At 40.0% G+C, this 23,224-nt stretch overlaps 1 protein-coding gene across 1 annotated transcript in view; it reads left to right on the top strand.

Annotated features, from left to right (window-relative positions):
- Positions 1-23,224, top strand: part of Cntnap2 (contactin associated protein 2) — a 2,080,708-nt gene that overhangs the window by 1,112,041 nt on the left and 945,443 nt on the right. The window contains exon 10 of the mRNA XM_036182111.1: positions 7,228-7,399. Within this exon, the coding sequence (XP_036038004.1) occupies positions 7,228-7,399 (172 nt within the window). The remainder of the gene's footprint in view (positions 1-7,227; positions 7,400-23,224) is intronic.

Raw genomic sequence — 23,224 nt, 5'->3', positions numbered from 1 at the left:
TTCGATGGCTGTTTTAAAGAGATCTTTGAGACTGTGGTCCCCATCTGGCCTCCACTGACATTTGCTGCTTAACTCATTTGTTAAATAATAAATAAATAAAATAAATCAATAAAATAATATGAGGCTTGTCAAAGGATGACTTTCAAACTCTAATATCCCCTCTTACATTGTAAGTTAGCAGAAGGCTATAGCAAGAGCTCTCTCCACTCTTTTCCACGCTGATTTATTCACTTTACACAGACATTTACACACGGATCTGTACTTTACTTAATATTTCCCATCTCTTTTTATTGATGAATAAAATATAAATTTTTATCCTCAAATTGTGAAATATGTATTCTAGCTACTTTGAACTTGGGCAGCAGTAACTACTTCATGCCATTCTGAAACAGGTCTGTAATTCTTTCTCTAATTCCTACCATGTCATTATCTTTTAAAGCAACACAGAATACACCAGACTCATTGTATATCTGTCCCATCCAAGCCAAACAATCTGTCATTTCTCTTTGGGATCCTGGTTTTAATGAACCAAATCTGAGATGTAAGAGTATGCACTTTTGTCTCATGACCCAGCTCTCAGACTGTCCTTCTGCATGGTAAGAACCAACTGTATTTTCACCACAACTACTTATATTTAAATTTATTTGTGTATGTAGCTACCCATACAGAAAATCTCAAATTCACACTTAGGGTTTAAATTCCTGCCCCAGCCCTCAGAGTTCATTCAGTTTTTCTCACATTCTATATCTATAGCCCTGTCTCTAACATTGAGAGTGGCTCATCCATGTATTAATGTACTGGCTCAATTAACCTGTACCCTAGTCAATCTCCCAACCATACCAGGTGGAGTCTTCCTGGCACGTTCTACCTCCTTGCTCAGTTGAAAACAGCTTTTTCTGTTGCTGCCGCTGAATACATTTTTGACTGTTTTATTCAGAAAGGTTGAGTAGGCATGATTAGTAAACACTTGATTCACTCTGACAAGTTTTCATTGGGAAGAAAATGCTGAAGACTGTATAGCACTCTATCAGCCTCTCTCTAAACTCCCTCACATTCCTCAACTTTAAAACAAATATAATAAACAGTGTTCTTCAGCCATCTTGGTGCCTACTGTTTCTTCCTTCCTTCCTTCCTTCCTTCCTTCCTTCCTTCCTTCCTTCCTTCCTTCCTTCCTTCCTTTTTTAAATTCTGTTCAATCAGATTAACAGTATAACTTGCAACTGTTTAGATTGGCATTCTGATGTCCAAACAAATATCAACATTTTTTCCACTGAGATACTTCTGAATTAAAATTTTAAAATTGTGAAGATGCAGGGAATTAAAATTTTAAAATTGTGAAGATGCAGGGAATGACTTTGTCAGCAAGAAGAATAAACTGAGTGGATTTCAAAACAGATAAGGAGGTTTTAATTTGCTAAACTTAGGATAGAAGTCTGAAAGCAAGAGTAAAGTACCAGCCAGTTATAGTACAAGGGGCGGGGTGCTTTTCCAGGTAACTGAGGGTAGAGCTTAAGAATATTCATATACAGTTCAATAACCATAACCCATATGTAAATATTTGGCAGTGTTCTATTAGTTGCACACAGGTAGGCACTAGTTCAATGTGGGAGAAGAGTATTCTAGAGTTAATATAATTATAATGTGATGATTGATAGCTATCTTGAAGATAGAGTTAAGGGTTTATCCTCCCTTTATGAATATTCATGTACTAAGTCTACATCTCTTCTGAAAACTGTTTCTGAAGTTGTATTTTGTTAGACTATCTGTATGTAAGCTTCAGAGCCTTGGCAATGTCAAGTCAGACTCAAATCACTGGTCTATGTTGTTTCAAGATTCAGGTGAGGCGCTTGATGAGAATTCCATCTTAGGATTCAAACTTACTGATTTTTTGCAACTCTGTGATCTCCATGTCTTTGATCTTCCCCCACCCGGAGTCATTTCCATCTCCTCTCTCTCCTCTTCCTCTCCCCACTTCACTTCTTCTTAATAGGTAGTGCATGTTTCCAGTTTCAATTTTTCTGCACATTGGCCAAGGTCTAAAAGTTTCTTTACATTTGCACTCTCTGTCTATTTTAGTACAGGCTGGTCAAAGCTGATGGCATCACTGCCAATGGCAATGTCCTTAAAAACAAACAAAGAACAATGTGTTTCCTGGCAATGCTGTTCAGGTTTGCCCACTGAAGTGGAATGTATACCACAGCATTCAGGGGTGGAGGTAGGAATATGAGTCCAGGGCCCTGGTTTCAAATTCAAATGGCCAACAAGATGGTTCAGTGGGTAAATGAGCCTACTAAGCTTGACAGTCAGAGTTTGATCCCTAGGACCACATAGTAGTAACAAAGAACTGACTTCACATTATTTCTCTGACCTCTATATACACAACATAATGAGGCTATAACACACACACACACACACACACACACACACACACACACACACACACTGAAAGAACATTTTTCGAAAGCAAAGACATAAAAAGAAATAAGTGTTTAAAAACAGTCATTTAATAGAAAGCATGGATATAGTCTCATGAAGATAACCACTTCTGAGCTCCTGACCTACTGAGCAAAATACCCTTAAGATCCTAGAAATGCTCTTGTTTGGGATCTTGTCTGGGTGCATGAATCTGGTTTCATGAATCTTCCTCTCTCACATCTGTCTAAGGTGTTGGCAAAGATTTCCTTGTCATCACTATATGACATGTCCTGGTATTTGGTCATTGGAAGCAATTTCTTCTTGTATTGTTCACTGTCTGAGTAAAGTGGAATTAAGACAGATTTCAATTTGATGTCCATTACTTTCTGCTTCTTTATAGCTAAGAGGTTTTTTGTTGTTGTTGTTTGTTTGTTTGTTTTTAGCTTTTGTTTGTTTTTCATCACTAGGATAAAATATCTGAGACCAACAACTTGAAGAAAGAGAGTCATATTGAATTCCACAGGTGTCTTTCCATGGTAACCTACCAGCTCACTTATAATCCTGCTAAAGTCAGCTTGGTTTCCGCTTTAATCTGCTTCCTCCCCAGCCTGTGGGAGGGTGCTATCCATACTCAGAATAGGTCTTCCCCTCTCAAGAAAAGGCCTCTCACACAGCTATGTGTTTCTCAAGCCAATCAATTTGACAGGCAAATTGAATTGGATTAGCTGATAACACTTTTGGTACTGTGCTCAAAATACCCTTGACCAGATTTTACAATGGATTAAGTATATCTTCTTAGTTTTGTGTTATCATAGATAGTGTGTTGGATAGTTTTATGTCAACGTGATCCAAGCTAAAGTCACCTGAAAGGAGGGAACCTCAATTAAGAAAATACCTCCATTAGACAGGGCTGTAGGCAAACCGGTAGGGCATTTTCTTAATTAGTGATTGGTGTGGGAAGGCCCAGCCCATTGTGGGCAGTGCCATCATGGGCTGGTAGTTCTGGATTCTACAAGAAAGTCTGCTGAGCAAGCAGCACTCCTTCACAGCCTCTGTGTTAGTTACTGCCTCCATGTTCCTGCTTCATTTGAGTTCCTGTCCTGACTTCCTTCACTGATAATCAGTAATTTGGAAGTGTAAGTCAAACAAACCCTTTCCTCCCCAAGTTGCTTTGGTTGTGTTGTTTCATCAAGCAGTACTAACCCTAACTAAGACAACTCAGTACCAGGATAATGGGGTATTGCTGTGACAGACCTGACTATGTTATTTAGGGGAGGACTGTAGAAAGACTTTGGAATTTGAGCTCAGAAAAGTCATTATGTGTTGAGAACTCATTGAGCTATTCTGTAGGAGCTTGGAAGATAAGAATGTTGAGAGCACTGCAGACAATGGAGGCCTGGCTTATGAAGTTTCAGAGAGAAACAAGGACTCTACCAGGCCTTTTGTGCAAAGAATTTGTGGTCTGATCAGCTGGGCTGAAGAAATCAGCTGTGATTAACAAGAGACCAGAACCACTAAAGTAAAATCTTTGCTTTATTGGGACAGTTGATGCTGGTTAGGTGGAGCTGAGAAATTAACAATGGATTGAGAAGAGACCCACATCAGTGAGCTGAAGCCTTTTGTGCTGTGGTTCCTTAGAGTCAGCACATAGAAGGTGTGTTCCAGAGGCAGCCAAGCCTGGTAGTTTAAGAGTCACCAGGTAGTACTGGCTTTGAAAGCTTAAAGGGGTCATACAGAGCAGCTGGGGCTTGGCACTGTGTAGCAGAACTAGAGTCCCTGAAGAGAGCCCACATGAAGCTATTGGTGAAAGTATAGTCCAGTTGCAGGGAAGGACCACAGCATTTTTTGAGATGCCAGTACCATGTGATGACAACCAAGAAAAGCAGCAGCTATGGAGTAGAGACAGCCAAAGCTCAGATGACAAATTGTGCATGCTGCAGAGGATGGAACCTGAGAAGTTACCCAAGTCCTTTGAGGAGCCTTGAAGATTGTGAGTTGATCCAGACATTGGATATTGAGTCATTTACACAGTTAGAGTTTGGTTTTGCTTTGTTTGTATTGTGATAAGCTTTGGTTCTTCATTTCTGAAGTAAGAAAGTATGCTTTTGTTTTATATAGGAGTCATAGTTGAGAGACTGGATTTTAAAAGATAATTTAGATTTTTTGAAAGAGATTGAATTTTTGTTTGTTTGTTTGTTTTTCGAGACAGGGTTTCTCTGTGAAATTCTGCGCCTTTCCTGGAACTCACATTGTAGACCAGGCTGGCCTCGAACTCACAGAGATCCGCCTGGCTCTGCCTCCCAAGTGCTGGGATTAAAGGCATGTGCCACCACCTCCCGGCTTGAGAATGAATTTTTAAAGTGTTTGAATTTGTAAGACTGTGGGATTTTTAAGTTTGAAAATATATGTTGTGGTGTCAATATTAATGTATGATCTTGAGGATTAACAAGAGAGAAAAATTAGGGCTTATCAGTGATTTTTTTGTATGACAAGTTGAAAAGGGGTCCTTTGTGGTGGATAATTTTATATCAACTTGATACAAGCTAAAGTCACCTGAAAGGAGAGAACCTCAATCAAGAAAAATGCTTCCATTAGATGGCACTGTAGGCAAGCCTGTGGTGCATTTTCTTGATAAATGATTGATGGGGGAGGGCCTGCCATTCCTGGGCTGTTGGTCTTGGGTTCTATAAGAAAGCAGGCTGAGTAAGCCAGTAAGCAGCATTCCTCCATGGCATCTGCAACAAGTCTTGTCTCCAGGAGATTGCCCTGTTTGATTTCTTGTCCTGATTTCCTTTACTGATGAACAGTAGTTTGGAAGTGTGAGACAAATAACTCTTTCCTCCCCAAGTTGCATTGGTCATGATATTTTATCACAACAATGGTAACCCTAACTAAGATAACCACAATGTTGATAAACTTTGCTCCACAACACAGTAAGGATCCCATGTGCTTTCATTACAGGGCCATTCCATTTCTATTCCTTTCCTTTATATTGTTACTGACTGCCTCCCCAAGAGACATTAGGTTTCTGACCAATAAATCCATGAAGGCTCATTAGCTAACTTGCCCTTTCCTTTGGGGGCATTATTGTAATTAGTTTCCAGCAAGAGGTTATTTATTCATTGCTATTGTTGGGTAACAATCTAATCTTCATCCTACCCTACCCATGCCACACAACACAATTGCAGTCATGCAAGTCTTTTACCATCTCTCATAGGTCTCCCACAGCACTGCCTGCTGACCAATATGAGCAATTGTGTACATCAGGTTAGAAAATAGGCCTCGGAAGTCACTTATACCACCTTCACAGTTTTCTGTTGTCTATAGAAATAAGCTAAGCTTAAGGCCTAAGGATGATACAGAAGAGTGTGGATGCTTGTACACAAGAGCAAATAGGATCCCTCTTAAAAGCTTTAAGTATAATACAAGGAAAAGGACTATTTTCAATAGCTATGTAGTGATTATTCCTATAATTATCTTCTCCTAGAATACATCTCATGTAAGAGCATGAAAAGACTTGACAATTTTAGACTCCAGAAGTATCAAGACCGAACAGAACATTGTTGTGAGTGGATGCTGAAGTCTTGTTTTGGGAATGTAATCACACCCAGTTGGAAGCGATAAGCATTTATGCAGCTGCTCTGCTTCACAGACATTCTCACTCTCATAAAGAGAGTTACTCATTTCCAAATTTTTCCAAGTTAATGTGAATGTTTAGACGCCTAAGTATTCACAAAAGCTGAACCCAATGATAGCCTTGCTAAGAGCAGCCACAAAAGTTACAGCTGCGTGTTTTCCGTCTGCTAAGTTTAGCCATTAAAACCTACTCAATTTTACCATGATTAGACAAGTAGAAATCACATTGTATGCATACAACTCTTCTAAGTAGCCAACTTATCCAAAAGTCAGCATTTTTGTACAGGAACTAAGTCAATTCCAATGAAAATGCATAGCTGATAAATACATGCATGCATACATACACAGGCATACATACACACACATACACACACACACAAACACACACACACACACACACACACACACACACACACACACACACCATATAACAGTATTGGAACAGAGCACATTATTTTAAGTTAAGAATTAAGCATAATCCTTTTTCTAGTGTTATATTGGTGGAAAGTAATGTATACCACTGAGATGAAACCTTGAAGGAAATTCAAATAACAGTTTTCAGAATTTACATATTGACATCTGCTGAGGAAATGAGAAAAGTGGTTTTTATTGTAGTCAACTATTATTATAATCAACCAAAATAGGGCATTTAAAAGAATCACTTAATGACCAAATTCTGTTTTTCCTAAATATTCACTTTTATTCATTTAATGGGCATATGTTGGTTCTCACTTTTTTTTTTTTTTAATGTATTGGTGGTCTACTGCCAACCACACAGTATTGGAAAGAATGAATTGGTAAATAATTGAAGACTAATGAGTACAGTTTAAATTTGCTGAGTAGGCAATTTGGATTGGGGAACTCACAGAGTCATACCTACTCCAACAAGGCCACTCTCCCAGTCCTTCACAAATAGTTCCACCAACTGTGGAAATGAGCATTCAAACATATGAGCCTGTGGGGGTTGTTTCCATTCAAGCTACCCCCGAGCCTGACTCCTGCCTAAAGTAATCTCACATTCTCAAGAGGTGTCACCCCTGTACTATGTCAGCAAGAATCAAAGAAACGCCTACACCGTTATTAATCGGGTGGCTGTGTCCAGCCAAATGCTTGGGAGGCTGTTAATAAACCATGCTGGATGCCCATTGTGATCTCCTTGTTCCTTCTGTATCACAGGATTTTTGAACCACGTGAACAATGCCAGCCATTCTGCCCTGCAACCATCATTCCAAGGATGCATGCAGCTCATTCAGGTTGATGACCAGCTTGTAAATTTATACGAAGTGGCACAGAGGAAACCTGGAAGCTTTGCAAATGTCACCATTGACATGTGTGCCATCATAGACAGGTAAGCCATCTGTCCATCCTACTTTAAGTGCTCCAGACATCATGATTCATAGTTCTGTTGCTTGTCAAGGAAAGACACAAATGAAAAAGATAAACACAAATGCAAAAACTGGGCTTATGAAAGGTTGCTGTTTGGGATGCCTACTTTATCTAGTATATTTGTGATGTCAACAAAGACAACATTTATATATGTATACATATATGTGTATGTATGGAGTATGTTTATATAGGTATGTGTGTATAGTCTGCTTGGTGCATGTATATGTGTGTATGTACATGTGTGTATATATCTGTATACATGTGCCTATGTATGGAGTTCATATGTGTGTATGTCTGTATATATAGCATGAATAGGGCATTACATATACATATATGAGACAGAGATGGAACAATCTGTAACATCCCATTTGTCTAACTTTGTTCAGGCAATGTGGGCACTATGCTGCTAGTACTGCAAGCAACAGCTGAACAATGGCAGAAACGCTGTTTCTGATGTGACCTTTCCTTCTATGCTCTCAAGCAAAAGAGTTCCCTCCCTTCTCAGCCTCAGGATGCTGTCCCTTCTGATGACCATTTTGTGCTAGATGTAATTATACAATACAAATGGCAAATGAGGGTTAACTGTCACGGGCTACCTGGAATAATTATGCTTGCCAAATCCACAGACAGAAATACTGGAAATTAATGTTTATTAGGTTTTGCAAGTCTAGGAAGAAACTTAACCTCTTTTTATGGTTTTAGCTTTGTACATTGATGTAACTTTTACTTCTTTTCTCCCCCAATCCTCTTTTCCCAATTCCTGTCCACTGAAGCTCTTCCCAGCAAATCCCCCTCCTACTTTCATGCCTTCATTTTGAGTATGAATTCACACAGACTAGAAAGGCAAAATGCTTCTATGAAATAAAGTATCGCATACCATTTCCTAAATCCTAAATATCCTAATTCAAAAGTTTGCTTTTTATTAGAGCTTAAGACATTTCATTTTGAGATATTTTGTCTTTGAAAACTATGTGTAACTACAAGTTAATATTCACTTATTGTATTGAGTTACCTTTCTTAGTTTCTGATTTTGTGAGAAGGGGCTATCTTGCTCTGAACATTAATTCCATTCACTTTATATTTTGTAAGATGAAAGTTCGTGAAAACTGCTTTTAAAATTTGAAATAAGACAGGCTAGGAAACATGGCTCAATTGTTAGAAGTCCTTGCTGCTCCCACAGAGAACCTGAGTTTGGGTCCCAGTACACATGTCAGGGGACTCACAATGCCTGTAACTCCAGCTCCAGCGAGTCTGATGCCCTCTGCTGACATACATGCATATGCATGCAGGTGCAAATACAATACACATGAATAAACAAAAGAAAATGTGTTTGTGCCTCAGTTTGACATCCCCACATGAATACTTCAAAGTCTCTAAGTTGTTTAGTGGAGATCCTCAGGCAGCTAAATTATCCCCCCCCCACACACACACACACTCAAAAATGTTCTATTATGAAAGGAGTTCATTTCTAGATCACCTTAAAAAGTTGACACTCGTGCAAATGTCACCTTATAGTTCATAATGGCTATGGTTCATGGTGGCTATAGAATATAAATTTTTGATTGTTTTTTTGACACAGGGTTTCCCTGTGTAGCCCCTGCTGTCCTAGAACTTGTTCTGTGTTCAGGCTGGCCTTGAACTCAGAGATATGTCTTCATCTGCCTCCAGAATGCTGGAATTTAAGGTGTATGCCACCATTGCCTGGCTAGAATATAACTTTTTAAAGTATGAATATGTTTGCAACAGGAGAAAGAGGAACATCCTTTTCATTTATATCACATCTGTAAGAATGTTGCTACAACCAGCCTACACAGTTTTTAAAATTGTTTTGCAAACAATTTTAGCAGAATATACCTCTAATTTGGGAGATATTTATAATATATTTGCCACTATTTCTGCCAGAACTGCACAGTAGTGATAACCAGAGAAACTAAAAGATGAATAATTCAGAGACTTTTCTGGCATTAGATGGTATCTATATGTTTTCTATAAAGTCACATTTTATTTTGTCTAATTACATGAATATTAAAGTGTTAGTACCTGGTGGTCTTTCTGTATCAGTGGCTTTTATGAGATAGTAACTTCTGTGGAATTGTCCACTGACCTCACTCAGCTTTGTACATGGGTGGTAGTGCTCTTTCCCTTCAAATATCATATTCCAAGCTGTCCTGTTTAAAGTGTTTCTTCCAGAGGAAGGATAGATGATGTCGAACTTTTTGTGCAAGTTTGGAGATGGAAGGTTGTTGTCTCCCAAAGAGTGAATGAGATTTGAGTAAGTGAAGAGAACACATGATCATGGTGAGGAGAGAGTGTGGGGAAGGTTCAGAGTAGAGACCATGCATCTCCACAGTTGGTAGCTATGTGCTAGAATGAATCAGTCTCACTGTCCATGCTACATGTTCTCTGCAACTGTCAAAATTAGCATTTGGTGTGACAACTGTATTACTTGGTTTGTTGCTATATTAAAATACCTCTTGAAATCAATGTAAGAATGGAAGTATGTGTTTCAGTTTACGTTTTAGGAAGTACAGTCCACTGTCAAGGGGAGGTCTGACAGCAGAAAGGTTGTGGTCATGTTGCATCTGCAGTCAGGAAATATAGAAAAGAATGCCAGTGCTCAGCTCCTTCCTCTGCTAGATTTAGTCTAGGAGCTCAGGCCAAGGAACAGCACTGCTCACATTTTATGTGTTATATAAACCATGTTCATTTCATTCATCAAAGAGGTGCTGACAAAGTGACCCAGGACCTGTGCCTTTCTAGATGAGAGCATGGAGAGGCTCAGCCTCTACTTCTGCAGCTGCAATGGGCAAATATCTCTCTGTAACATTTGCTTGCTAACAGAAGCTCCACAGTTTCCCATTATGCACCAGTCTATCTTCATTTGCCCAAATTCTCCCAAAGGAAGTACATCCTGACTCATGATTCTCATTCCAAATTCCAGTCAGATTTAACAGTTATTTTTAAGGGGGGGAAAATGAGAACACAGAGTAAGGAAATAGAAGAGCTGCATAGTCTTGATGGGTTTATAAACTCTGAGTGTATTAGCAGCTGCAGTGATGTCATGGCAAGTCAAGGAAGGAGATGGGGAAGATGATTGAGTGTTCTGAAAATTTCTACTGAAGTTTATTTCTTTTTTTAATAAATATTTTTATTTTGTAATTAATTTAATTTTACATATTAGCCATGGATCCCCTTCCCACCTCCCTCCTCCCATCTGCCAGTCTTCCCCCAACAATCCATCCTCCATTCCCACCTCCTCCAAGGCAAGGTCTCCCCTGGGGAAGTTTCTTTCTTCACATGTTCATTTGCATGTGGTTTGGTCTGTTTTCTCAATAGAGCATGGAATCATGGAAAGATCAATTTGGCCAGATTATAGGCCCAGACACTTAACGCATATTTTCTGACAATATGGAATGTCCAATCCTGTTCTCTGTACTAAAATAAATCAATGAAGAAGATAAAAATCCATAATATTTGAAACTCACATTCTAGGGGACGAGAACAAGGGAAGACAGCAAGCTGTAAGTGTACGCTAAAAGTAAATACTACACTTAGAGTATTCTGTGTGAGGGAAAATAAGAGAATAAAACAAAGCTAGGAGCATGAGTGTGTTAAATCCAGGTATTTGGGTGTTCCCGAACACTGCTCAGAGGGAACCTCATGGAGAAGAATGCATCAAGAACATGTCATTGCTTAGCCAATACCAAAGGATCAGCCCTGAAAACAGTTACATAAAGTAACATTATACAGACTGAGAAGGTTGAGTTTATATATTTAGGAATACACACACACACACACACACACACACACACACACACACACTCACCCACTCACATATACAGAATAAGTAAAGGTGGCCATGAAATGTAAAGTAAGCAAGCACAGCAGTGCATGGGAGGGCTTAGAAAGAGGAAAGGAAAGGACAAAATTGTAATTATATTATAATTCAAAGAAAAAATAAGGTTATTTTTTGAAAAAAAAAAATGAAACAATTATTTCAAGACCCGAAAAAGTTAATAGTTTACTCTTTTGAGGAAAGAGTATCCAATGCAGATGAGAGCTAGGTCAAGGAGGATACCTATTATGATAAGCCAGGGTGAGAAGTTTGGAAGGGTGGGAAAGTTGGCAAGGAAAAAAGACCAGTGCACTCCTAGAAACAACCCCCTTCTAGGGTGGTCCTGCTTGCTGGTAAAGCCAGAACTCGGAAAATATGAAAGGGGAAGCCTGAATTCCAGGCCAGCTTTGGCTATAGAGCAAGACCCAGTATAAGCAAAAAAATATTTAAAAACCAGTTCCTGGAGGCTAATGATTTAATTGTGAAGATTTATTTTCTATTCTGAGGGAGTTAAGGAGCCATTGCAGGGTGCTGAATTGAACGAGACTCTTATTAATTTGTGCTATAAGATGAATTTGGCAATGTGGGTGGCAGGAGCCCGATTGGAGGACAATTTTCAAGATACTGATTCCTGGCGCAAGGCAGAGCAAGGTGTTCTCATTTCTGAATATACTACCAGGCAGAGTCAGAAGGGTTTGTGATGGAGTACACGTAATGGAGTACATGTAGAGTATGAGAGAAAGAAGAACATTTCCAGGTCCTTTGTAAGCATAATCAGGAAGAAAGAATTCCCATTTCTGCCAGTGAAGAAAGGTCATCAAGGGGAGTGAAAAGTCAGAACTCCAGTGTTGGCTGCCAGGGAGCACACATTTTGGATGTCTACATAGAAACCTAAAAATTATAGTTGTGCACATGAATATAACTGATATGTGTAGCAGGTGTGTATCTTCACATTACACAGCAAGCCTTGGTGACCTGTTTCATTAACTAAAGCAGGTCTCTGATATCTCTGCATCCCATTTTAACCATCATTGCAGGCATGGAGACATTCTCAAGAGACATTAGTGTACCCCTTTGGCTCCCAGACTATAATGAAGTTGAAATTTCCCCAAGAACATCATGCTAATCAAAGGAAAAGACTTGAGTCCATATGCTGGCCCAAGGGTGAATTTTGTCTCCTGTAAGGACAATCTACTGTTCTGACAACCTGTCAGAGTTCTTTGGGTGAGAGGGCGTAGCCCTGACAACAATGGGTCAGTGATGGGCAGGGCTACAATCTGACTAAAACTCATGAGTTGTAAACACCTCTTGTCCTCTATTGAACCTCAAATCTCATGCCAGGTTCCCAAAGATGGCCTTGGAGAGAAGCAGGCTCTGGACTTTATGTGTCCACATTGAAAAAATCTTTTTTTTTTCTTATTTAAACAGTTTTTTGGCAACTTTGTTTCTTTTATTAGCCTGTTTTAGGCTTGTTCCAACACTGCTTATGAGAGCTGGCACGACTCAGGTTCTGTCCCTAAAACTTCTGGTGACATTTGGGTAGTTAGTAAGCACAGGAAAGGAGCAGGGAGGTGAGGACTAGGTACAATTTCTTCCTAGACAATGAAAACCTCTGTTGTAATCTGGTTTCAAGGAACAAGACTTTGCTCACACCTTTGCTTGCTAAAATAACCTCTAACAACGTAAACTGTTTATAACAGATAACTTTTGCTGTTTCTTGTATTAACACCTTTTATTCCCCCTATAGTGTTTTTACACCACTGGTTCCTGATAGTAAACCTCTTTAGCTGTCTAACTAACTCCTATGCTTACCTATTTTCTTTCCAACCCCTTGTAGTAACATAAGAACGAGCATATCCAAAAAGATACTTAGCGTAAAGTCAGTCTGCTCATTCTCTCTGGCCAAGGGGAAGCGCTAATGAACTACAGAGCATCTCAAACTGGGTGAGCAGATAGATAAGAATCAGAAATGTCCAAGTGTGGGTGGGAACTAGATTAAGACCTAAAACGTCCTGGGTGACACAGGGCAGCATGGGAAACTAGGAACGTTGCTTCAGTACCCAGTTCTCTTCTGAACTGTAGATCCATGAGGACTTACTGTGTTCTGTAGACACAATGGCTGGAAGAATCTTGTGTTAAAATAGGTGATCTTAAGTAGGTGGCAAGCATGCTGGGCATGGCAAGATGAATCTGTTTTGTAAGTAACAGTGAAGTCCAGGTTTGGGGCTGTGGTTTTGATCCTGAGCCTCCACCCTACCTTCAGCTCAGCTCAGGACATGTCACTTTACCAAGAGTAGGATGAGGGAAGTGACACAGCCTGGCTACCAGGAGATAAGCAGAAGTCAGCATTGGTGTCTTGCAAAATTCTGTGTTTTCCTAATGAAGGTGTGGTATCCTCCTCTCTGGCATCCTCATTTAAAACCTCCCATGATGTTTCAAGTTGAATGGCAAGAAGCCTCTGGTCACAGTGCCTCCTTCATGCTTTTTTGCTAAAAAAATACTCAGTCTATGTTTATTTACAGCAATATGAACCAAGGTTTATTTTTTCTTTGCTCTCAAAACATCTGTATTAGTTGCTTTTCTGTTGTTATGATAGAATACCCTGATTAAAAAAAAGAAACAGCTTTGAAAAGGAGGATTTGTTTTGCCCTATTCTTCCAAGGGGAGCCAGTCTATCATGTTGAGGGCAGACCTGGCAGCAAGAGCTCGAGGCCATATGATAGCACTTCCCCTGCAAGCAGAAAGTTGGGAGGGAGAAGAGGAACTTGGGGGTCTCTATAGAGCCTCAAAGCCACCCAAGTGACAAGCTTCTTGTAACAAAGCCTCATAACTTTCCTAAAGGTTCAACAACTTTTGTAAACAGTACCACAGGTGGGGACCAGTTTTTGAATACATAAGCCTATATAGAAGACATTTCTCATCAAAGGGCAATAGCATCTGTCTTTTCTCCACTCTTCTGATGACTGAGAGTATCGCATTAACTACAGTAAGCTTCTGATATATTAGCATCTCTTTGTAACCATCTTTGTAGGAATGAAGATATTTTCAAGGCATACTAGTGTATCCCCTTTGACTCTCAGACTATAAAAACATTGGAATTTCTCCAAGAATGTCATGCTAGGGTACATATACCAGCTTATATGCTTACACTTATGAAATCAAGCCTGTACCATCATTTTCCCAGAGCACGGAGGACCAGACTCCCAAGTTTAGAACTGGCAAATCTAAAGAGGATGCATTCATTTGTGGGTCTGTTAAGGGCTTCCCATTGATGTCTCCTAGAGGCTGGAAGCTGGGGCCTAAAAGGCTATTTAGAGGCCAAATCAAATTTATTTTGTTACCACCAATATCTGTCTTTAATAGAACTATAAAGAGTACTAAAAATAATACAGTAGTCGAGTGAGGTTTCTTCTTTCCAGTCCACTTCCCTCACATAAATAAGGAAGCAAAACTAGTATCTATTCTGGATAGAATGGGGAGTGGAAGGAGAGAAATGACTGCACAAGCTAACCAGAGCTTGTGAAATTACCCTCCTGAGAAACTGCAAAATAGACTGGATCCTGCTCCTGAGTTAGCAATTTAAGTTCTCATTATATTTTTGGATAGAAGTATATAATCATATATCCAGCATTTATTTCTTTTTTTGGTTCAGTGCCTTCTTTTAAAGAACATCTACCCAGTCAGACATTTTTTTCCTTGAAAGACAAGAATAAACATATGAGCTTAAAAATTATGTCTGTGTAAGTATATGCATATGTGTGCACCAGCTTACATAAGCAAAATCCAGAGGAGTGTCTCAGGCATCCTCTTCTATCTCCATCTATTGTTTTGAAGCAGAACCCTCCTCTGAACCTGGAGCTTCTCTTTCCTTGGCTAGGCTGGAAGCCAGCGAGCCTCATCAATCCTCCTGTTTCTGCCCCACTCAAGATGTGCACCAGGTGGATAGGCTTAGTAAATGGGTGCTGGGATCTGAACTCGAATCCTCATAAGTGTACAGCAGTAGCTATTAGCTACTGAGCCGTTTCTCCAGGCCAACATAAGAATTACTATAAGAGACTCTAAATGAGGGTTAATGCATACAATGTGAGAACTCTCAAAAGTTGTTTGGACCTCCTGGAAAGTTAATGAACTCAGTCTAGAAAGAGACAATGTGATTCTTCAAAACACATGTGTCATCCATGGTCCTGGCTTTTGGTATGGTTCAACAGTAGAGTGTTTCACTGAGGCCTTGGACTTGATTCCTCACACAGCAACAAAAAAATTTTTAATGCACTATATTAACTTAGGTAAAGACAACAGATAGCATTCTATATCAGAAGTAAATTCTCAATTGCCAGTCACCAACAGATAAACCCTTGAGCAGATCCATTCTGATATAATCATTTTCTTTGTCAACTGTATCCAGTCAATATGGAATTGAAGCTATGTCAAATTCAGCTCTCTTTGCCCTACTCTGGTCTTCTTAGATCCCCCAGTATGCCTCTTGGGTCACAGGTACATTGGGTAGAGCTTCAGCCTAGAAATGGTAGTGTCAATAGAGAGGGGACAGAGACATTGCCACCATAGGGCCACCACCCCCAGCTGCCTGCAGAGTTTCCTTGGACATGTAGGGACTTCAATCAGACCAAACTACACTCTGTAGTTTTGATGCAGAAAGAACTTCAGGGCTAGTCGTTTTGTGAAAACACAGTTGGGGTTAAAATTTTAACGTAGGTCCATGCACACAGGTTGAGAAAGAGAGAGGTCTTGGAAAAAGAGCACAATACTTCAGTGTAGGTACTGCTTCTCCAAGGGAGCCTCACACTAACCTTAGCCTCATAGACCACTTTGGTAGCTGTCAAGTGACACTTTAAAGGATTGTCAGGAAACTTTCCTTTTATCTCTTTCAATAAGTGAGGAAAGTGGGGTGGCTCTGGAGCTGCCTGGCTGGCATTATAATGTGAAGAGGTGGCTCCCATTTTCCCAGGGGTTTAGAACATGTCTTTTCCCTGTACATGAGGTTCCTGGTGAGATTCCCAGAGAACTGGTGGGAGTGGAGAAAGCCCTGAGAAGTTATTAATTGAGCTTGGATGACTGCTTCTCTGTCTGCAAGAAGCTTCAACCAGGTTCCAGAGCTGGACTTCTTTTTTTCTAATACCTGAGATCCCACCCCCCCCCCCCCCCCACACCATCTTTCTTTCCTGACTCAGCAGAATCCCTTCTGGAGTTCTAAACCTCCATTTCTTCCAGGAGCCCCTGAGCCTCTGCAGCCTACCTCATCTATGATGTTCATGGCTGAGCCAACTACTTCTTCTGGCTTTGTCATTGTGACATGGACACTTCTCTGTTTAGGTTATAAGGTCTCTGTTGACCCCATTTTGCCCCAGAGAGTCTTTGATTTAGCACTGAGAATGTCACATCTGAAAAAAGCACCCTGGATACACCAGGGTTAGTGCCTCTAGAGGTAGAAGTTATCTTGCTTTATTCTGAGTCCATTAAGTGTCTGATTAGTTATCTTAGCACTTTTGTAGTCTCTATAAGTACATGTGGCAACTCCTGCGTCTCTTGGGGACCACATTCAAGCTGAGCTTGATTATATAGGGAAGGTAGAAAGGATGAGAAGTTGAGCACAGCTGGTTCAGGTTTCTGCTCTGCCTCAGCAACCTCCTTTCTCTTCAACAGCAGCTGCCTTCGGCCAGCCTAAGCCCCCAAATCTCCAGACTGAGCTGCATCTTTCTTTCTTACACATGTGAATATCCTCATTTATGTCAGTGCCCAACTGTGGAAAAATTTCATCCTCCCAATGGGTACTTTCTGCATCACTCACTCAGTGCAGCCCCGGGGGTCTGTTACATTCACTTAGGACAGTTATGCAAGAGGGCCCAGGGAGGGATAGTACTTTGATAAGTTTTGTACTGTCAGAAGCATTGTACCCCCTTTAATCCTGAGGATAAGATGACTTTGACCTCATCTAAATCCAAAGCTACCAAACCAGGTTGGCTGGAACTAATTGTGGCTGAATTTTAGCCAAGTAGCAATTTTCCAGGGATGGAACTGGATTTCATTGGGGAAATGCTTCCAGAAATCCCAGAAGTTAAGTCATACAGGTCCTAAAACCTGAGCACCAGCTTAAAACAAGAGCTAGGACTAGACTCTCAGCAGAACCCAGCTTTGATCATTTTTCCCATCCATAGAGTCTTTATTTGGGTATGCCCATTCTTAATGATTCTTGCTCTGACCTCCTCTGGGGTCATCCATCCATTCAACTGATTCAAATGAAACTAACAAAAAGTAACACACTTGATAAATTAGGTTTGTCTAGAGCATCACACTCAGGAGCTAAGAGCAGTCAGTGGCCAGAGAGACCTAAGTGCATAAAGAAAACTACCCTGAAAGCTGGAGCCCTAAAAGGACAAGGTTCCAGGAAATCTGCTGAACATAGAATCCCAGAGAGCAGCTAGTACCCACCACATGCCCAGGACAGCGGGTCTTGCAAAGTCAGATAATTTGATTTACCTTACACCCAGTAGTTTCAAAAAGTAGTTTATCCAGAAAAGGTTTCTGGATCTGGCAAAGCTTATGCCCCCTACCTTCCTACTCTGAACTACAAAAACTGCTCACAGCCTTTTTGCTAGGCTCCTTCTCCTAGACCCTCTCCTTAGGTCTTAGGGCTCCACCTCTCAGATTAAACTGGGTTTTTATTATTTGTTTTCCTGGAGTCTTATGGTATTTTTTCCCCCACAGGGCAAACCTACATGTTTAGGTAGACTAGAGACTATTTTCCAAGATCTCTGAAACAGCTTCTTGGGGATATTTTCTTATGCAGGTGACTGGCAGGTCTACTTACACTGATTCTTAAGGGAGAGGACCATTGTAACTTCCTTCCTTGCCTGGAAGCCTCCAGCTAGATAGTGAACTTAGAATCTTGGCAATTTGGAAATCATATTTCCATGAAGGGCTAGAGATACAATTCAGATCACATTCACTTGACGAAGATTATCTAACAGAATACATTAAAAAGAATTGAAGAAAAATCAATCTCTACAAAAGCCAAATGTTAGTGGGGATAAATACCCTTTCTAAACCATAATCAGCCAAGACTTGTCCCTCCACTTTCCTCTTTTTGCATTGCACAGGCAGATACTGTGGTGGGATTTCCAAGTTCTGCTCTCAGACACGCATGTCTGTGAGCCAGGGACAAGACAGGAGACATGAGACATGAGGATAGTTGTAAAAACAGGCAGTTACTAACAAAGGGCACACATCTGTCAATACAAAAGCCACAGCTCTCATACTGGGCGGTGGTGGCCCATGCCGTTAATCCCAGCACTCAGGAGACAAAGCCTGGCAGATCTCTGTGAGTTCGAGGCCAGCCTGGTTTTCAGAGCGAGATCCAGGACAGGCACCAAAACTACATGGAGAAGCCCTATCTCGCAAAAAACAAACAAAAACAAAAACAAAAAACCAAAACAAAACAAAACAAAAACCCCACAGCTCTCTCCTTAAGGGATCAAGAGAGAGTTTATTCTGGAGCCATTTTGAATGACCATGGCCTGGAAATGCTGATTTAGGTTATCTCAGTTTTCATGTTCCAACGTAGAAGAAGTTTCATGAACTTTCATAGTTTAACAGAACAAAGAAAGTCAAGTCAGAAGTCCAGGCTAGTTTGAAATGCTTTGGTGGGCACAGGAGAGAGGCAGGTACCGTGAGATGAGAAAAGCTTCCTACAGGCTCAAGATGCTGTCTGATGTCATCCTTAGCCTTGAAGTTGATGGAAGCCAGTGGGACTGCTAAGTCAATAAATTCTGAAGGACTTTATTTATTAGGTACAGGATATCAGTTTTGAAACAGAAGTAGGCGAAAAAATGACTAGGGGGGGGGGGGGCTAAAGATAGGTAATTAGTCTCTGGACCTGCAGCATTTAAATCTCCCCGCAGTGCTGAAATTCTAACCAGTCAGGTTCTACAGACAAAGCTGCTTTGCAGGAGCTTGTATTTACACTCCCAAGCAAGGCAGTGAACCGGAGAGCTGGCAACAAAGTTGAAAGCTAAATGGCGCAGGGCTAGAGGGCTGTCATGACCCTGTAGGGTCATCTCCATAGCACCTCCTCTCCCATATCTGTGAATTATAACTTTTCTCACACTAGCTACTTCTCTGCCTATAGCCTGTAGTGTGCATTTGTGGGGATTAATCTTCTATGCTGTTGGTTTCTTTAATATGCTAAGCTAAATGACCCACTCCTGCTGCAGTATGGAATTGTTAGTCTGTAGGTAAGGTGATTGTAATGCTTTCCTTTTCCTTAAAATTAGTGTGTGACTGGGGAAGCAGGAGGTGGGTCCTGAAATAGATTGTGCACATTTCTATCTAATTCACTAACACCCTTTGCCTCTCATTATTTTCTATCTTACTGGTTTTTATATTGCAAAAAGCTAAGATCCTTCTTAATTATGAACAAATAAAACCACTAGAAGATTTCTAAGAAGCCCTGTTTCCTCTACTCCATAAGAATTATTTCTAGTATTGGATGCACAGCTCTCCATATGGCCTCTTTTAGCCTGCTATGCCAATCCAGGCTCTCCACCAAGGCCATTTTGTTTAGAAGTCATAAATGAAGTTCTCAGAAAGAACCCCACAGCTTCCACTGGACTTTCCCTTTCTGCAAGGCCTGTGAACTAGTTTAGAATGCCACTAGTCTGCAGAATGGTAGATGTTACAAGGCACAGTCAGACTACCTTGTATCTTTAGACCCTGTTGGTCATTTATTGCCATTCTCTGTATGTGACCTGGCATCTTTGTGACCACTAGAAATTTCATTTAGGATGTTTGAACAAATCCTAGTTTCCAGCCATCCAAAGAGCTTAAAAAGAAAAAAAATGGCAGATAGCATCTGAGGCCTAGAACAGGGTCTTCCTTGCTTGGCTGTGAGCCACCTAGCTAATATTTACACCAATACATTTGAAAACTGCTTTGATTTACGACTTTCTTGTTCTGTCACTGTAAAATATGCAAAGTATTATCATGTTAGAACATGGACTTTTTTAGCCAGGCAGTGGTGGTACAAGCCTTTAATCCCAGCACTGGGGAGGCAGAGCCAAGTGGATCACTATGAGTTCGAGGCCAGCCTGGTCTACAGAGTGAGTTCCAGGAAAAGGTGTGCAAAGCTACATAGAGAAACCCTGTCTCAAAAAAAAAAAAAAAAAGAACATAAAATTGTGAGTAATATAAATCTGTTCTTGGGCCTGGTTATGCATGTTAAACTCCAAAATAAACTCTTTACCCCTTTGAGATAAGGGCTGAGTTTTTGCATTATAAAAGGATTCCGGGGAGTTTCTTGTTTAACTTGATTATTTGATCTATGATCTTCTGCCATGAAGACATCAGTTCAGTGACCTAAACATTTCATATGTCTAGGCCAATGGTTCTTCTCAACCTTCCTAATACTGTGACCATTTTATATAGTTCCTCATGTTGGAGTGACACCTCCAACCATAAAATTATTTTTGATGCTACTTTGTAACTGTAATTTTGCTACTGTTATGAATCATAATGTAAACATCTGTTTTCCAATGGTCTTAGGTGACACCTGTGAAGGGGTCACTCAACCCCCAAAGGGTCTTGACCCACAGAAATGCTGATCTCGGCAAAACTTTGTTCAAGCTAGTTGCCATGACACTCTGATGTGATTCCAAAGTGATATCAATTTAAAGTATAAATAGAGAGCTTACATAGCAGTTATTTTAGTTTTATTTTTTCAAGTGAAGAAGTATCATGGTAGATAATCTCTCAGCAGGGGTGGGAGAAGCTGAGGTAACAGTTTTAGGACTAAACTGTAGAACTAATATCCTTTGGTGCATTGCATGTGTTAAGACAAGGGAAAAGTATGTTTGCTTTTGGTGTGCCATATAGCTGCGCTCTGACATTTAAATCTGAAGGAGCGCCTGTTGCATGACAGTAAGTCAGAAAAAGTAGTTACGTGTTTGGAGATGAGGAAGAGGGGGGAAAGATAAATAATTTTAACATGCAGGTAGATCAACTACAAAAAAATTTTAAATAAACCATTTAATGATATTTCTTTCTTTTGGTATTATTTGAGATGTAAAAAGAAGTACAAAGAAACACATTAAAAATATTCTGAATATTTTAAGATTCTTGCATTGGCCCATTTCATAGATTCATTATTGAAGTTTGGATCAACATTAACTCAGAATACCCTCTCCTAATCCTTTTCTTCAGTGAAATATGGGGTAGGTGGACAAAGACTGAATGCCATAGACTGTATCATATGAGAGTCAGCAATCCATTCCCAAATATGTTTATGCAAGGCATACTTAATGTAACTACATGGAATCATTGAATACTAATTATATTTTAAGTTAGTAGGGGCAGAGAAAGAGTTTCCCACATAACAAAATGAAAAGAATTCCTAGAAATAGACACAAATCCACATGCTTAGGAGTGGAAAAGGTAACTATTAAAACCTGCGGAGATTTGTAAAACTAAGGACACATTCTTGCCAACTCATTAGTGGCTTTAGTTTTAACTAGACACTGTGCAGCCAACACTGAACATTAAAGGTGATTTCAGCTTTGTGGAAATGGCTTTTCAGAAAGGTTGGCAGATCTGAACTGGAGGCTCCCAACCAGTGGCACACATCCAAGGACTCCACAACTGCTCTCTTCAGTCACTGCTTGTGTAGGGTTTTGTTGTGGTTTTGTTGAAATCAAAATGGCTGGAATCAACCCTTCTTAGTCATGTTCTTCACTGGAGTCTGTTACACTCTATGTATTGAAGATGGACACATTTCTTCAACCTGCACAGAAGTCAAAGCTGAGTTTTTCTATTTTCTCTGCTTCTTTCTCTGTGGGAGAAGTTTTTATGTTGAGAGAGGGAGGAAGAGAGAGAAAAAGAAGGAAGATAAAGAGGAGAGGGGGTAGATGGCAGACAGGAGAAGTGAGGAGAATGGACTGAACACATCGCCATCAGAATGGGACATTTTTTATTCTTGTTAAAAGAAAACTCAGGGTGACAATTAAGGAATGGCATTTATCACAGTAGTTCGGAAAGAACATGTTTTTTTTGTTTTTTCCCTTTGCTACTTATTCATAAATGATTTATAACATGAAAAAATGGGCAAAGAAACACAAATATTTCTAAACACACACACACACCATCAATTTCATGGAGATTTGGGAGCTTGTCATCATTTTTAATTTATTCATTAGTACACATTCACATGTATTCTTCTTTTTGTATAGTTATATCTACACTACCTAGAAACCAGTGTTACAGAGGCAATAAGCCTGATACTTTATTTTATTATTTTTTCCTTTAGTATCATTGCCTAAAATTCTGAAAACACCTATAAGCCTAATAGAAAAGAGGATCCTAGTCCATGCCTCTAAAATCATTGCAGAACTTATTAGAGCTGGGAATTCATTTTATTTGTCAAATCTCTTTATCGAAAAGAATGTCACATGAGCTAGAGAGGACTGCAGGTGGAAGAGTGGAGTGTGTGTGTACATGCACGTGAATGTGCATGTGTGTGTAATGCTGTAGAAACTGGGTCTATATTACACATAAATTGTAGCATCTGACAGAGGTTTGTTAATCAGGAACCAAATTGGTCTAAATTGACCATTATCTACACTTGTGATCAGGGTGCACCCTCTAAGTACCCAGCAGCATTTGTTTAGAGGATTAATTTTATTTTCCTTCAACAAGTGGCACCTGTTTCACATTTACTCAGGAATTTTAATGAGCTCCCTTTGTTATCTCAGCTTAGTTCAGAAGCCTTCATCAACATGGAAATTATTATCATGGACCCACATCTGTGGAAGACCCTCTGGGTGACTAGAAAGACCTAATATTAAGTGAATTGTTTCTTTCTTCCTTCCTTCCTTCCTTCCTTCCTTCCTTCCTTTCTTTCTTTCTTTCTTTCTTTCTTTCTTTTTTCTTTTTTCTTCTGAAACTCCA

The sequence above is a fragment of the Onychomys torridus genome, chromosome 3 (genome assembly GCF_903995425.1).
Source record: "Onychomys torridus chromosome 3, mOncTor1.1, whole genome shotgun sequence".
Taxonomy (NCBI): Eukaryota; Metazoa; Chordata; class Mammalia; order Rodentia; family Cricetidae; genus Onychomys; species Onychomys torridus.
This window is presented reverse-complemented; position numbering and strand designations above follow the sequence as displayed.